General features: G+C 42.1%; 1 protein-coding gene and 1 long non-coding RNA gene across 2 annotated transcripts in view; one reads left to right on the forward strand and one right to left on the reverse strand.

Moving 5' to 3' along the window:
- The window catches only part of TSHZ2 (teashirt zinc finger homeobox 2), a 341,580-nt gene extending 329,090 nt beyond the window's left edge, over positions 1-12,490 (reverse strand). Inside the window, exon 1 of the mRNA XM_079979009.1 lies at positions 11,838-12,490. Coding sequence (XP_079835135.1) covers positions 11,838-11,877 — 40 coding nt within the window. The 5' untranslated portion in view covers positions 11,878-12,490. The remainder of the gene's footprint in view (positions 1-11,837) is intronic.
- On the forward strand, positions 10,932-14,818 carry LOC307218076. The gene is made up of 2 exons (XR_013839741.1): positions 10,932-11,219; positions 13,515-14,818. It is a non-coding gene; the product is annotated as an uncharacterized lncRNA (long non-coding RNA).
- The last annotated feature ends 505 nt before the right edge of the window (positions 14,819-15,323 follow it).

Consider the following 15,323-nt stretch of genomic DNA (forward strand, 5'->3'; position numbering starts at 1 on the left):
TGATTTTTCAGGATTCCTTGCAAAAAATGCTTACTTATTCATTTACATGAACTTTGGTCTCAGTTGCCATGTCACCCACCTGATTGGTTAGGTAGCATTACAATATAATCACTTTTAGGGTATGATCGCCCAGGCATCTGCTCTCTTATATAACCACGAAGCTCTCTTATATCAGATTAGACTAACTGCCCATTCTCACCAGCAGCTGTTTGCCAAGATCCCTTGGATATGCAAGGGATTCAAAGATGCTAAACAGCAATGCAAAAGCTGTTATCTCAGGAAAATATTCCACCCCCACTTAAACTGAAAAATCAAAACTGCAGAATAATCAGCCCAACTGCCTTGAAAATACATGTATGCATGCAGAAAACATATGGGTGAATGTATAAACGAATTGCATGTAAGTAGTGTGCTGAATTTATACATTTTTAAATAATATGCAATATCTGCATGATTTGTTTTAGATGTATCTAAGAATGCATGGTGGTAATACAAGGTTGTATATGGAAATTACTAAATGAAATGCATGCACATACAGATAAACCCATTGCTTCCTAACAATACCATAATTATCCAGCTTAAATAATGAAACATCTTCTTTGCACTTCTGGTGCCAAAAGAGCCACCATCGTTCTATTCTGTCCATTGCTTATTATTGAGTACATAACGAATCTCCAAAGATAGAACATGCTAGTTTGTTTTAGGTGGGAGTAAGTCCCATTGACCTCAATGGGACTTACTTCTGAAAGGACATCTGTAGGATTGTGGTGCTAATTTGCCCATCAAGGAAGCTGAAGTAACAGTGCATATCCACCAAATTCAACTGCTTAAATAAGTAAAATAGCTTAGACAGATGCCTCAGCAATGTTGAAACAGCAAATGCCTAAGCGCCACATTTGTAGACCCCTTCCTATCAATGCGGGATGCAGGTGGCGCTGTGAGTTAAACCACTGAGCCTAGGACTTGCCGATCAGAAGGTTGGCGGTTCGAATCCCCGCGACGGGGTGAGCTCCTGTTGCTTGGTCCCTGCTCCTGCCAACCTAGCAGTTCGAAAGCACGTCAAAGTGCAAGTAGATAAATAGGTACCACTCCGGCGGGAAGGTAAATAGCGTTTCCGTGTGCTGCTCTGGTTAGCCAGAAGCAGCTTAGTCATGCTGGCCACATGACCCGGAAGCTGTACGCCAGTTCCCTCGGCCAATAAAGCGAGATGAAGGCCGCAACACCAGAGTCGGCCACAAATGGACCTAACGGTCAGGGATCCCTTTACCTTTATTCCTATCAATGCATGCAACTTCTCCAGGCAGATTTATACAAGCTTCTGTGGTGGCTCCCGACTATTTAGTTTGTATCCTACCTTTCCTCTTTTTGTATCCTACCTTTCTCCATTTTAAAAGACACAAGGGAGCTCCTATCACTCATAACTACTATTTCTTCCCCACTGGTTACTTCATGGCTGCTTTGGCCAGGTTTATCAATATTGCAGTTCAAACTGCAGGATGAAGAGTTTGGCACACATCTCTAGCTGGCATCCTTTGTTTGTCTCTTTCCTGCCCCTAAATTGACATGCTTTAAGAGATCCGGCTCTTTTCCTAGAAAAAGTCACTTACCGTCTGGAACAAAATGAGATGATCACCTGTGTACACATAGAATTACAGATCTGGCAATCTTTGAAGGGGATTTAAGAGAATGATGGTGCTACAGGATGTGCATCATTATGCCATCTCATAAACCAAACCACTTCTCACCACTGCACAGAAGGACCTCTCAGTGGTATCAGTGGAAAAGACCAGAGAAATACACAGGCTTTTAACTTCTGCATTCTGATGCCTTTGATTCCATCCCTTTTTCTTTCCTAAACACGGTTAGCTGAAATCGCACAGTAGATTTTGATGGATATAATTATTTTCATTAAAATAGCAAACAGCATGATGCATCCTTTTCCAGGGCAGATTGTACAGGAATTCTTACAGAAACAGGCCAAATATTGTATGTAGGAGTGACACCTTGGGAATATTTAATAGTATTTTTTTTAAAGTTATAATAGCAATAGAATTCTTTACAAGTTAGAATTCTTTACAAGCAACAGAATTCTTTACAAGTTAAGATCAGCTACATCTTTGTTTGATGTTTAAAGGCGAGAAAACAAGAGTTGGGAAGTTGTTTTAAAAATTAACTATTATGGTAAGCCAAAATACAAATCTTTTAGGAAAACTGGGCTTTTCCTCGTATACATACAGAAAACCAGGCACAATAGGTTTTTCAATTAAAGTAGTCTTCTGAGAGTGATAGAGGAAGAACCAAAAGCTTCTTAAAACCCTTATTGCTTCGCATATTTGCCACCTGGGGCTATGGATCTGTTCTTCCCCAGTAAAAAAAAAAAGTTTCTGTCGCTGCTGTTGTTCTTTTTCTGACATGCCCAATTTTAATGGTTATTCAAGATGGATCACGCTATTTTCACACGTTCGATGGCTCTGCTTTTCCATAACCATTTAAGGTAGAGAAGATGGTGCCTATCACACTCCCCTTTGCATCATGAACAACTTTAATGAGGTAGGGTATCATTAGATGATAGCAGTTTTATGCTGAATGCAAGGAGGAGAATATAGGCACTTACCCAGCAAAGAGCAAGATAGAGAAATAATAGATACAATATGCAGAGATGAAAGAGCAAAGACGGCATCTCATTTACATTAATACAATAAAAATGCAGCACTAATGCGGCAACTTTTCCCTCGGAATTTTCTCTCTCTCCCCCAATAAAGTTGAACAATATTATGTTTATTATCACAAAGAGCTTAAAAGGAAGAGAATGCATTTGCCACAAACGCATAAGCATTACAGCACAGCTCCTGGCTATTAATATGTTTGAATTTAATTGCTCCTAATAGAAAATTTCATCAAAATGAACTTCGTAGCAGCACCTGAAAACGGGTGATGGAATCAATTGGAACTGAACATCTGCACTTGGCGAACAGCAGCCAAAGCAGAGCAAACCGATGGAAGCAGCTTGCTTTTTGCCTTCCCTACAATTTATACCACCAGCACAAGCATGCTAAGTTTTTTGTTATGTTGGGACTTAATATTTCTTTCCCCCCCCCCGCCCCACAATGAGTTGGGGGCTCTTTTGTTCTTTAACAAAACAACTGTCTCAAGTGTCCTAGAGCATATAAAGATTTATTCCGTCTTCTGCAATTTGGAAAACTAAATCTTCCTATCAGCAAGATTGCAAGGGTCACGTTTCTCTGTAGCCTCCCGATGAGTTGCTTAAAACAATGCATGTGTGGGCAGGACTGAGAATGGAGACCCACATAAATGCACATTTATTTAAATTTTGGTATCAATTTTTAACAAAACGGCTGTTTCAAACAGTTTTGAGCATTTAAAAATTCTCTCTCTCTCTCTCTCTAGCAGTTTGGAAGACTAACACCTCATATCAACAAAACTCTCAGTGCCTTGTTTTTCTATAACCTTTTTATTTGCGCCTGGGTATGGATGTGGAGGAATGTACATGTGGGAAATGAGAGCATGGAGATGCACATATGCACATTTATTTACATTTAGATATTCCTAAAGGAGATTCGGTTTCACCTTGGCCAGATTTCTTGGAGACCATTAAACAGTATTACTGCAGACCATAGATCATAAACAATGTATTTCCCTCCCCCACCCCCTGCTCCAGAGCTTATTACTTTTTTTGTAGATAATGTTAGGCCTTTTTCTTCCTGATGGTAAAACTGTGCTTCTTCAGAAATAAATAACATCTCCCCTTTTCCATTCTAAACCTTTAGCTCCTGATTCTAGTATTTTCAACTATTTTTAAATCCCTCTCTTAAAAAAAATAAGTGACTATCAACAACAGTTGCCAAAGGGAATGTGTAAATCTAATGGGGAACCATGCTCGTCTGTGACCCATTTCCCCAAGAAATCTTACAAAGACACCATTCCCTAGTTGGTTTTCAGCATGAAGGTATGCCTAGCTCGAAATAGGCTGCATTAAGCATCTGGTTTAAAAAATGGCTTTAAAAGATGCAAAATGCCAATCGCCTTGCATCAGAGGTTATCCTAGTAAGGAGGAAAAACTATTTCAGTTTCTAAACTTAAATGACACTTTGAGCATATGTCATGTATTGTGGGGCGAATCTGATGTTCATAGTATTCACAGGTCTTCTGGCTTTGTAAACTCCTGCTGCAATCCCAGGTCCCCTGATCATTTTAAGGGACATTTTAAAGGCCGTACTGTATTTTGCCACACTAAACACCCACACCCACACCCACACCCACACCCACACATTTATTTTCCAGTTTGTTACAAAGAGAATGTAGAAAGCACTTCAGAGCACCATTTGTAATTGACAGGAAACACAATAGCAATAATAATGCCATTGATTTGGAAACACTGTTATAGGACTATAAAGTGACTACAGTAAAGAAAACCAGACCTCTCCAAAGACTCCACAGGGAAGTTCTACAGGAAGGCTAAGGGCAAAAAATAACTCATGCCATAACCTTAACAATATCCTTTTATTTTTTAGATTAAGAGCCTAATCTCACTGTACTTTCAGTGCCAGGCCTTGGAACGAAACTAACAGTGCATTCCTCTGCAAATCTACTCAGAAGTAAAACCCATTAAGTTCTATGGAGTTTACGCCCAGTGGATATAGGACTGTTGCCTAAAGCAGCAATCTTTGCACACAGCCTTGCTGAGGCATAGCCCTCACTGAATTCAGCAGCAGTCACTTCAGAGTAAGCATTTGTAGAAACGGGATGCAGTCCATAAGAATACGGTCTGTTGGGTTGGACCAACAATCCCACAAAATTAATTCTTTCTCTTTCTTTCTTTCTTTCTTTCTTTCTCTCTCTCTCTCTCTCTCTCTCTCTCACACACACACACACACACACATACACAATGCAAAAATCAATCATTCCAATTTGTTGAATGAATGAAACTAAAATCTTCTGCTGTGAAACATGTTTCCAGCTGGCTCAAGTTATCAGGCTCCCTAAACCATCCTGCTGCTTGTGCGAGCATGTTCTGGAAGTAAAAACTTTACAAATGTCTTTAATTTCAGAAAGAAAGATGCCTTAATAAAATTAACAAAGGGGTATTTTCATAGCCAGGCTTTATGAAAAGAAACTTCGTGTGCTGCGCTGCCTACACAACGCTTCCCTGTCTGCAATACAATCCGAAAGAGTCTAAATGAAGACTATATTCTGCATTGGCAACCAATGTCTCAGCCACTAAAATAACCAGATTACATTCCTGCCACAAATTAACATTTTTTTATGGTTAACATCTGAACTCTTAAAGTCTGCACAACAGCTTAATGCAGTTTCTATTCTATGTCTGTCTGATACTGAACATCAGCACTTCATTGACTGAAGTTGAATATTTCTGCGGCCACACCTGAAAGAAAACCAGACACCGTATTTTGCCGAAAATAAAATCAAGGAAGATTATGTCTTGGACGGACAAAAAAAAAAAAAAAAAAAAAAAGTCAGGGAAAGGAGAAAATGTTTTCAAGTTTGCACTGATTTTTTTTTAAAAAAAGTTATGAGGGTCCACCCATGCATAATATCTAAGCAGTTTTGAAAAATCAAACATTTATTAGAGGATACTGAATATCACATTCTGGTTGGAAGCCTTTAGTGGACAGAGTGCCAGCTCCTGGATTTTTTTCTGGGCAGGAAGGAAAGTTGCAACAAGATGCTCTCCCCACCTTCGGCGAGTCTCTCTCTTTATCGCAACAGATCCAGGGGTCGCTTTTCTGTGGGCTGCCTGCTAGAATGGAGAGCTCTTGGCAGATGCCCAAACATGGCAACTCCTGACCTGGGCCCTGAGCGTCACTTGCAAAAAACCAAACATATACACATGCCCTGGTTTGGAATATATTTTTTGGAGCTGTGTCTTCACCGGGGTGTGAAGCAGAGAGGTAAGACCACTAGACGTCTCTCCCAGCGAACTAGTAAATGTTTCATCTGAATGGGGGTTGGACATATGTATGGGATGTTATCCTGAGGCACAGCAGAACTCAGGGCAATATTTCCTGTATGTAAGGCACAACAGCAAGACTGTTGTTTTTAGTGCAACAGACTAGATAATGGGAAAGTAAATGTTTGAGCTTAGGTTAGACCAGCTGCCTGGGCACCAATATTTCCAAAAGGCCCACTGCCCATTCTCAGTGAGTATCATGGAGGAGCAGAGAAAGTCAGAAACAACATGAGCAATTTATGAGTGTGTTTTGCTTCCAGGTTAGGGAGGACCACTAGAAGCACCCTTCATCAAAGGTCCCCAAAATCCCTGGATCAAAAAAGGAAATGGTTAACGTATTCTTTACCACATATGGGCATTTGAGATTTAAGGAGGAAGCACAAGGCAAAGAAATAAGGTGTCCTACAAGAAAAGTGTAGGCTGCCTACAGGTGAGGACCGGGATGAAATTCCTGATCATTTATGAAGCTCTTCTAGCAGCCTGGGCAAGCTATTTTCTCAGCCTAACCTTCACCCAGTTGCAGTGAAAATAAGGAAGGTAAAAACTGCAATGCTCCTTATGCACAATGAAACATACCATAGAATTTGGGAGGAGACTCTAAATTGTAGCCAGCTATTAACAGAAGTGAGTTGTCCGTATCGACAACAAAAATAGCAATCCAAATACCATATTCTTATGGGGGCTGATATGGTGGTCCATTCTGATTCACAAAATGAAATGGATATATAAAGGGCAGTGGAAATCATGTCCCAAGTAATAATCTATCCAGATGGCAAATTGGTTGCATGTTAGATCATCGTGCTGCCAAGTGGCCAGGAGACTTCCACCCCATGTCAGTTAAAGATGTGTGGTGCAATTGTTGCCACCCACCTCACACATTTCATGTGTGGTCCCACGAGCCCAATCCACAACCAGAAATGGATCGGTGCATTTGCCTGATCCCCAAATGCAATCCAGATTGAGGCCATCCCAAGACATTTTGGGCACTGGAGACAGATGCCAAGATGGCCTTGGTCTCCACCAAGGAAGAAAGTGATCAGGGAAGATCTACATGAGGAAGAAGGGAGGGAAGAAAGAAAGAAAGTTTGACACTGGGATCTGCTGATAGACCCTGCTGCCTGAGGTGGTCACCTCACCTTGCCTCTTGGGCCGGCCGGCCCATTTGATGGTATCAAATGAGTGGGTGGGCTTTGAGCCAAGAATGGGGCCATTTTATTCCGCTTAAGAAGTTAAATATCTCTCCTCCTTTTTGAACCCAAATTGCTTTCATGAAATCTGTCTGTGTTGTGATATAAGGATATGAACTTGAAGAGTTTTGAAGCAAGAGTCTTTTTGGTGTCTTTGATGTGTACTTCCTCTCCCGGGGGAAAATACAAGGAAGAAAATGCATTTTTATTTTATAGTACCATTCAGGCCTATTTTGCTTGGTACCCAGTTTTATTGTCCTTCTAATAATGAGGTGAGTAGTAACATTGCATAAATGCAAAGCCTTTCATCATGATTATATGCATAACACACATCTCTTACTATGCCATATATGAGACCTAAGACCTTGCTAGTCTACCCCAGAAGAAGGTGGATTGCTACGTCTGAAACGGTTGTTCGCTATTTAAATAACTGGTACTATTAAGGTGCAAATTGCAACTTTTAAGTAATGATTGCTAATAGTCTTATGTTTACTGCCACACAAGGACTTTCATGAAAACAAAATCTGCATTATTCATTTCTAGCTCTGGTAAACAAAGTAAATGCAGCTGGTTGCTCCCTGTGTTGTACTTTTGAGCTTTTTGCTTCTTAAACAGGCAACCTATCAGGGCCCAGCAGAGACAGGAAAGAGAACCAAAGGGGGAGAAAAAGAAAAGTGCTAAGTCCAGATTTTACATTCCCCAGCAATACGCAGCAAATTCACAATTTGTAATATAAAATATGCACATCTTGACAAGCTGTAGGAGGAGAGGAGGGCTTAATCCTGTGCAATTGGGTATGAAAGCTATTTCCGATATAGAGAAATAAAAATGGAATTAACATATCAATTCAGTCTTAGTCCTAGCTTTTCCTCTCCCCTCAATTGTGTTGGGTCATGCAATGGCTGCTCCCCAGAGACAGCTGCATTTTTTATAATTCAGAAACAACATTCTCGGCCTAATGCTCATCTTTCTCACCACGATGTAATCCCATTGGCTACAGGAGAATTCCTCCCGTCTCTCAACCGGGGAGAAGAAGGGAATCAGACCGACAGTCTGCAAAGCACCTTGGGCTCTTTAGGGATGCAAGATAACAATGCACATGTAATATATCATTACAAATAAATGTATGATGTAATGTCAGCCACTGACCTAAAAATATTCAAACATCTGCTCAAAGAATTATGCAGACAATAGTTGGGAAAGCGGGGGGGGGGGGAGAGAACAGTGCTGTTGAGAAATGAGTCAAGGGGAACATATGTGTTTGACATCGCTGTTTTCCTGACTCAAAGTACGATTTAAACAACAAAAAAAGAGTTAAGGACAAAATATGCCATCATCAAGCCCAAATAGCCCCTACTTATTCACTTACACCACCAGTTTCATTGCAGCATTCTGTAACATACAATATAAGGATCTCGGGGCTTAACATTAATTATAGGGGGGGTGGAGGGGTGGAAATTGCCATGTAGGTAGATTTTCATCAAGCAGCGGGACATCCCTGCTGATTCACTTGCTTGTTCTCTCTAACCTTTACGTCGTTCATTAATCAAATGAGAAACCTGCTTTTGAAGTCAGTGCTGGGACGCAATTATTTACAGTCGTGCATAGGATATAATTTCAAGCAATGGCCAAAGCAGCTATGTGCAGGATCCTAATACCTTAATACCTTCCTTCCCCTTAGAGACCAGCTTCCTAAAAAGTTGCAAACTTTTCCAAAGCATAATCCACTGTCATAATCCAATGTCCCTCCCTGAGCATGCAGATTGTTTGTTTGTTTGTTTGTTTGTTTTAAAGAATGACAAAGCTTGCATTTAAAAGAAGGCGAAAGAGAATACTTGTTGTGCCAAACATCTGGATAATCAATTGCTTCCTCCACACCTTCCTCATTCTGCCTAAGGCCATGTTGTGGCTTCTGGACCTCTGAGACGTCCTTCACCTTATAAAACAAAATCTGTATACTAGAGCAAGGGAAATGAAAACAAACGTAACAATATTGCACAATGTTTTAAAGACACCGTGTAAACTCAAAGCAGGGCTTGCTCTGAAACAGTAGAAACTTGCTCTCTATTTGCTATGTTACATGTAACCTTAAAGAACCAGCCCCCTCATAACTTGAAACAAATATTAAACAGGGGGCAATAACTTCTGAAAGCCAAGCACATATTTCACAACATAATTACGGGATATCACGGGCCCAAGTTATTCAAACTGTCACCCAGCAGTTTGAAAACCTCTACAAAAAAAATAAATGTTCCAAAGTTCTTTTCAGGGGAGTGGCATCTTGGCTAAGGACCAAGGATGATACCAGTGTAATTAACAAGGAGGCTGTTATCATGCATAAGATGCCTATTGTATGATATTATTTCCAGGTGGCACACGAACCTACCTTTTCCGGCATCCCTAACCTCTTAAATTCCAGCACACTTCAGGAAGAAGGAGTGTTCAAAAGTCCGACGAAAAGGAAAATCAAGGAATGTGTACATGGCGGATCAGGGCTGCCAGCACCCACAATGGCAACAGAAATGCTTTCAAGAGACGTTGGAGTCTTAGTTTATAAAGAAGCAGAATCGTAGTACATAGGGCCTGTATTCATATGGAAAATCTAAACTTGTACCGCTAACAAGGAAAGCTTGGTTTCTTTATTTTTGGCAAATGAGTGCAGCGATAACCATGTGGCAATACTGTTACTGCTGTCCTAAATGTCTCTCAGCAGAGTGAAAAATAACCCCCAAATAAGACTCCCCAAAGAAATTGTCTCAATTATGCCTTTTGATTGTAGTCACCTAAAGCCCTTTTGTATAAAATAATCGTAACTAGCCTTTGAATTGCAATTATAATTTCTAATTTATAGACATATATTAGGGAGAATAGGGGAGGGGGATTGCCGAAGGTTGAACTGGGTCAAGTTTGTAAAAGTTTGTCAAACCCATTCTCCCCTCCAAGATTAATTTTCACATTTGAATAGTCCTCAAGCAGTACTGTGCAAGATTTACTCAAATGCCTATCCTGAAACTTTCCCACATTTCAAAGCTATATTATTCAGTGTATGATGGAAATGCAAAGTGTTATCTGATGATCTGGCAGAGGGGGATTGGAGAGGGTTTTTAAAAAACACAACAACAACACACCAACAACTTAGCTTCACTGTACAGCTCTAGTCTAAGTGAACACAAAGAAGAAAAAGACAAATCCCACCCACATTAAAGCCAAACAAGATAATAATTGTGAATGTCTGGCTAAGAGATTCTAGTAGGCAAGACTTGCGTCACTGGCACTCAGGTTACCATAGTGAGTGATTTATTGATATGTATCAAGAATGAATAGATCAAAGGCAGCAAGATGACAGGTGATCAATCAAATGTCAAATCAAAGTTGGCAATCATCTGGAAACCTGATTTTTTCAGTGGGTGGGTCTGGTGGCAGAAAAAAATGAACTTCCCAGCTGCGCTACCCAAAAACAAAAATCCTAGCAAACTATTCTCTCTGTCTCTGCCTCTCTCCATTAACCAACCTTACATTAAAATACATGCACACACCTAAAATCCACGTTAACATTGTGCAGGCCTCTCTGCTCCCCCGTTCCTTACTAGGCTCAACTTTTCCTAGCCTCTCTTTCCTCCCCATTTGCAACCGAAGCAGAACACCGTCCCAAAAAGTTGCAAACTGCTGGAGCCGCCGGAAAAGCCCTAAAAAAAGCAAAAAAAAAACCCAGGTGCATCTGACACCCCCCCCATCACGCAGGCTAGAAACAGTTGCATTTCAACTTGAACAGCAACGTGCAAGCGAAAGGAGTCCGAAAGATTAATTTGATTGGAATCTAAGGGGCTGCCTCCTTAACCGTCAGAACGTTCGTTTTATTTCCTGTTGCAGTTTCTTCTCTCTCCCCCCCCCCCCGCACGCTTTCTTTCGCCACTGATGATCAAAGGCTTGAACTTCAACCAGCGGGTTCATCAACAGAGACAGACAGCACCCCCCGCCCCCGCCGCCGCTATTTCAGAGGGAGAAAGAGAAAGAACTGAACGAGGAACGACGCTATGGAAATGGTGATTATTATTATTTTTTTAAAAAGCAAAACATTACTCCTCTAGAGGCATGCAAACTGCAGTACAAAATAATATATATATATTAAAAATCCAAGAGCTCCTCGTTGCAAACCCCATAGCAGGGATGCAACGCGAAGATGATCAAAGGGGATTTGAGGGGGTTGGGGAGGGGAGACAGAGAGGAGGGGAGAGAGGTGAGAAACCATGTGGAAGAAAGTTGGGGGGAAAAGTTTAAGAGGGAGACAGGACCCGAGCAGCGTCGGGACGAGGCGGAAAAGCGGTCTTCTCCCCCCCCCCCTCCGCACCTCCCCTCCCGCTCTTAAAAAATAAATAAAAATAAGCACCGGTTGGTGCGAAAACTAGTCGGCTTCCAGAGAGGCTGATTCAATAGTGTCCAAGTTGCAAAGGATGGCGGGGGGGGGGGGGGAGAGAGAGAAACAGAGAGGAAAAGATTGAAATAAAAATGATGGGGTTTTTTTTTTCTTCCCCTTTTTAAAAAATTGCAAAGACAAAACCTCTCCAAGCGCGTCCCTACAATAAACTGTGGGGGAGGAGGGGAGGGCTTAAAGGTCTTCGGGAGACGCCGAGAGGGCTGCGGCGAGTGGGTTGGCTCCTTACCTGCTGCCCGTTTGGGTGCCTGCTGTTTCCTCCTTGGCATCGCTGTACTTTCTCCAATCTCACTTCTCTTTCCAGATCCGAGGAGCCTTGGAAGCTCGCGGGGCTTGTTTTCTCTCTCTCTCTCTCTCTCTCTCTCTCTCTCTCTCTCTTTCTGTGTGTGTGCGTGTGTCTGTGTTTTTTTTCCTCTCCCTTCCCCTCCCTCCCTCTCTCTCCCTCTCTCTCTCTCTCTCTCTCTCTCTTCCTTTCCTCCCCTCCGCCGCTTTGCCTCCTCAGCGACCCACCGCCGGCAGCACTAAGCACCCGTCTCTCTTCTTTGGCACTTCTCTGACGAGATCAACCTGTTCGGATTCTGATTCTTAGGATTTAATTTTAAAAAGGAAAGGGAAACCGGGATGGGGTGGGGGGTGGGGGGAGCGGCTGCTTTTCTATCTCTCTCTCTCTCTTTTTTGGTCTTGTTTGAACTGTTGCAAGACTTGCTTTGATGCAAAACATCCAGGAACATCAAATGCAAAAAAAGAAAAAGAAAAAAGGTGCCGGGATTTATTTTATTTTTGTTTTTTGAAAAGTGATCAATAAATAGCAAAATATAGATATGCAAAATATTTTTTTTTTAAAAAAAAAGCAGCTCAGGCGGTTGTTCCCCCCCTATTTCCTCTCTTTCCCTCTCAACCCCCCCTCTTTCTCTCTCTTATTTCTCTCTCTCCCCCCCCCCCTTCCCTCGTCGCCTCCTTCGCGTAGATCTATATGGCGGATTGGTGAGTGTTGGCTGAGAAAACTGCAGGTTTGTTGCTGTCAGATGCCAGGTTGTGAGTGATATGGAAGAGGACAGAGAAGCTTTGGATGGGAGGAAATCTGGTGTTCACACACACACGCACATCCACACACATCCACACGCACATCCACACACACACAGGCACAAGCACAGGCAGGGCGAGGCGATGCCAGCGAACATCGATCCACTGAGCAAACTGTACATTAACAAACTCCTCCTCCGCGACCTGATGACAGGATGAAATTTACTCCGAGCAGACAGAAGGCAGTCAGTTTATTAAAGAGACAGGGCTTTGCTGATCACAGGCACTTCGGCGGGAGGGGGACGGAAGGAGCGAAAGAGACCACCTTATTCAAGCAATCGCTCCTCCTCCAGTGCCAAGCTGTTTGTGTACTCACCTCACCTCTCTCCTCACCCCCCCCCCATAATATGATCCTTTCCTGGCTAGCCCCCCTTTCCCATCACTGCAGGAAACTGGACCAAATTGTGCCAACCTCCCCCCATCCCAATCAGGGCACTGGAAGATCGATTCCATGCAGGATCCAGCCTTGACAAGCAACTGTTCAGGTGAAGTGGACAGTGCATCTGAGCATGTTCAGAGTGCCTCTCCCTTGCCCAGGACTGCCTGAGATATCTATACCCCTGCTCTCACACATACACCATCCTTAATATTAGAAAGGGTTTAAAAACAAACAAAAAAAACACACCCTTCTATCTGATTCCCATTCTTTCACACACACAGTTGGGAGGATGGTACATGATAAAGTTCTCTCTTTCCCACACTTTTGAAAATAGATTGCTGACAAGTTCTCACCATCAGAGAAAGACACCCAGGAGGTGTTGGGTTGCCTCTGGAACAAACTGTATGAAGTTTCCTTTATTTCCTTTTCCTCTGTTTCGCCCAGGTGTTTGGCGGCGATAGCCAGATGAAGGCTGTAGCTGCTTGCAGCTGGTAGGCAATGAGAGAAAACCCCTCGAATTGGAGGAGGCTATGGAGAGGTGAGTGGGAGGAGGAGAAGGGGGAAGAAAGAGGGTGAAACAAGGGCAACACGATCCTTGAGGCTTTCCCTCCAAGAGCATCGCTTTGGCGTAGGAAGGAGAAGAAACAAAATGCGTGGACGCCACAACATGTGCATTTGGACAAGTGTACACATCTGGTGGGAGCCTCCTGCCCGTCACAGCTTCCTGCTCTGTGTACACCAAATCTCAGTGCACACGTGTTTGTCCGCCACACGATATGGCATACATGCAGCTTAGCCACCTGGAAGTGATAACCGTGAAGGAAATCATCTTGTGTGAAGTGGCCCGAAGGAGGAAGTAACATTACAGTCCCACTTATCGGAGAGTGATCCAGATATATTGGAAACATCTGGAGGAGCGGCAGTTTTGGACGTGATTGTACATTCAGCTGCATTAATGGAGAACAGAAGAGGATGGAGAGAAAAAAGCAAAAAGCAGTGAGGTGTCTGAGGTAGCTGGGAGAGGCCGTTTGGTGGAGTGGATCAAACAAGGCTGGTCTTAGATCAGTGAAGAATCGTGGCTGTCTCGTGCCACCATCAGCCATTGATTCACCAGAATCTCCACATCAGCTTCTTTGTACAGTGAGATGGGGTCATTATCTTTTGGTGTGCAATAGATTTAAATATCCACAAATGTGCAATAGTTATTCAGTGGTCCAGGACCAAGTGCTAAAGCTTTTGTGCATCATACCACTTTCAGCAACACAGTTGTTTTCTGGGAATTACCCCCCCCCCCATAAATAACAGTCAAAGATGCATCTAATAAGAGCTATAGACAAAAGAAAGCCTTACCAATTCTCTGCCAAAGAAACCAGTCTCCGTTTATGTTGCTGGAGCTCTTGACATTTTTTCTCAAGACAATGCTTCTTTTGCATGATACTCTGTTTTCCCCTGTATTCAGTCCACAGTTATTTTGTCAATGGGAATGTGAGATTCTACCACCCCAAACTAGAACCTCCATTGCAATTATGAGCAGGATGTGGAATGCAGTTGTCAAACTGAGTTCATGGGGGATCCTTTGGACAAAGGCTTTGATGAGAAATCTTGCTTCTTTCCAGTGCCATTTTGGTGAGCTTTGGATGTATCTTATTTTTCATTATTTAAAGCAAAGATTTCATCTCACCTTGTATCAAGATTTTTTTAAAAAAACACACAAATAAAGAAATTGCAAATGTTATTGATTAAAAAAACCAATTATGAAACATAAAATGCTGCTTTCTAGGACAGATGCATCTACAGATGTTAGGTCTTGTATGCAGTCACCCACATGGCATCAAAACAGACTTGGAAAACCTGTTACATTACAGATTAAGCTCACGTTCACAAGGTATACTTCAGTATAAAGCATTAATTTCTCCCTAGAAATTATCAAGGGGGCATAGACATTATCAAGGGGTTAAACAATGTTTTAAAAATCAAGACAAGTCTCATGATAAAAGAAGCAGGGAGTGTAAAATGAAGACAAGCAAATGTTCCATTAGAATATTCTCTTGGGAGCCACCCAGAATGGCTGGGGAAACCCAGCCAGATGGGCAGGGTATAAATAAATTATTATTATTATTATTATTATTATTATTATTATTACCTTTGCCAACTGTCTGGATGATTTGAACTACAATGCTCACCAGCTTCAGCGAGCAGAACCATATGCAAAGACTATTAAAATAATGAGATAATAAAATTATAGTCATTGGA

This window comes from Podarcis cretensis (assembly GCF_951804945.1).
Source record: "Podarcis cretensis genome assembly, chromosome: 6".
Lineage (NCBI taxonomy): Eukaryota > Metazoa > Chordata > Lepidosauria > Squamata > Lacertidae > Podarcis > Podarcis cretensis.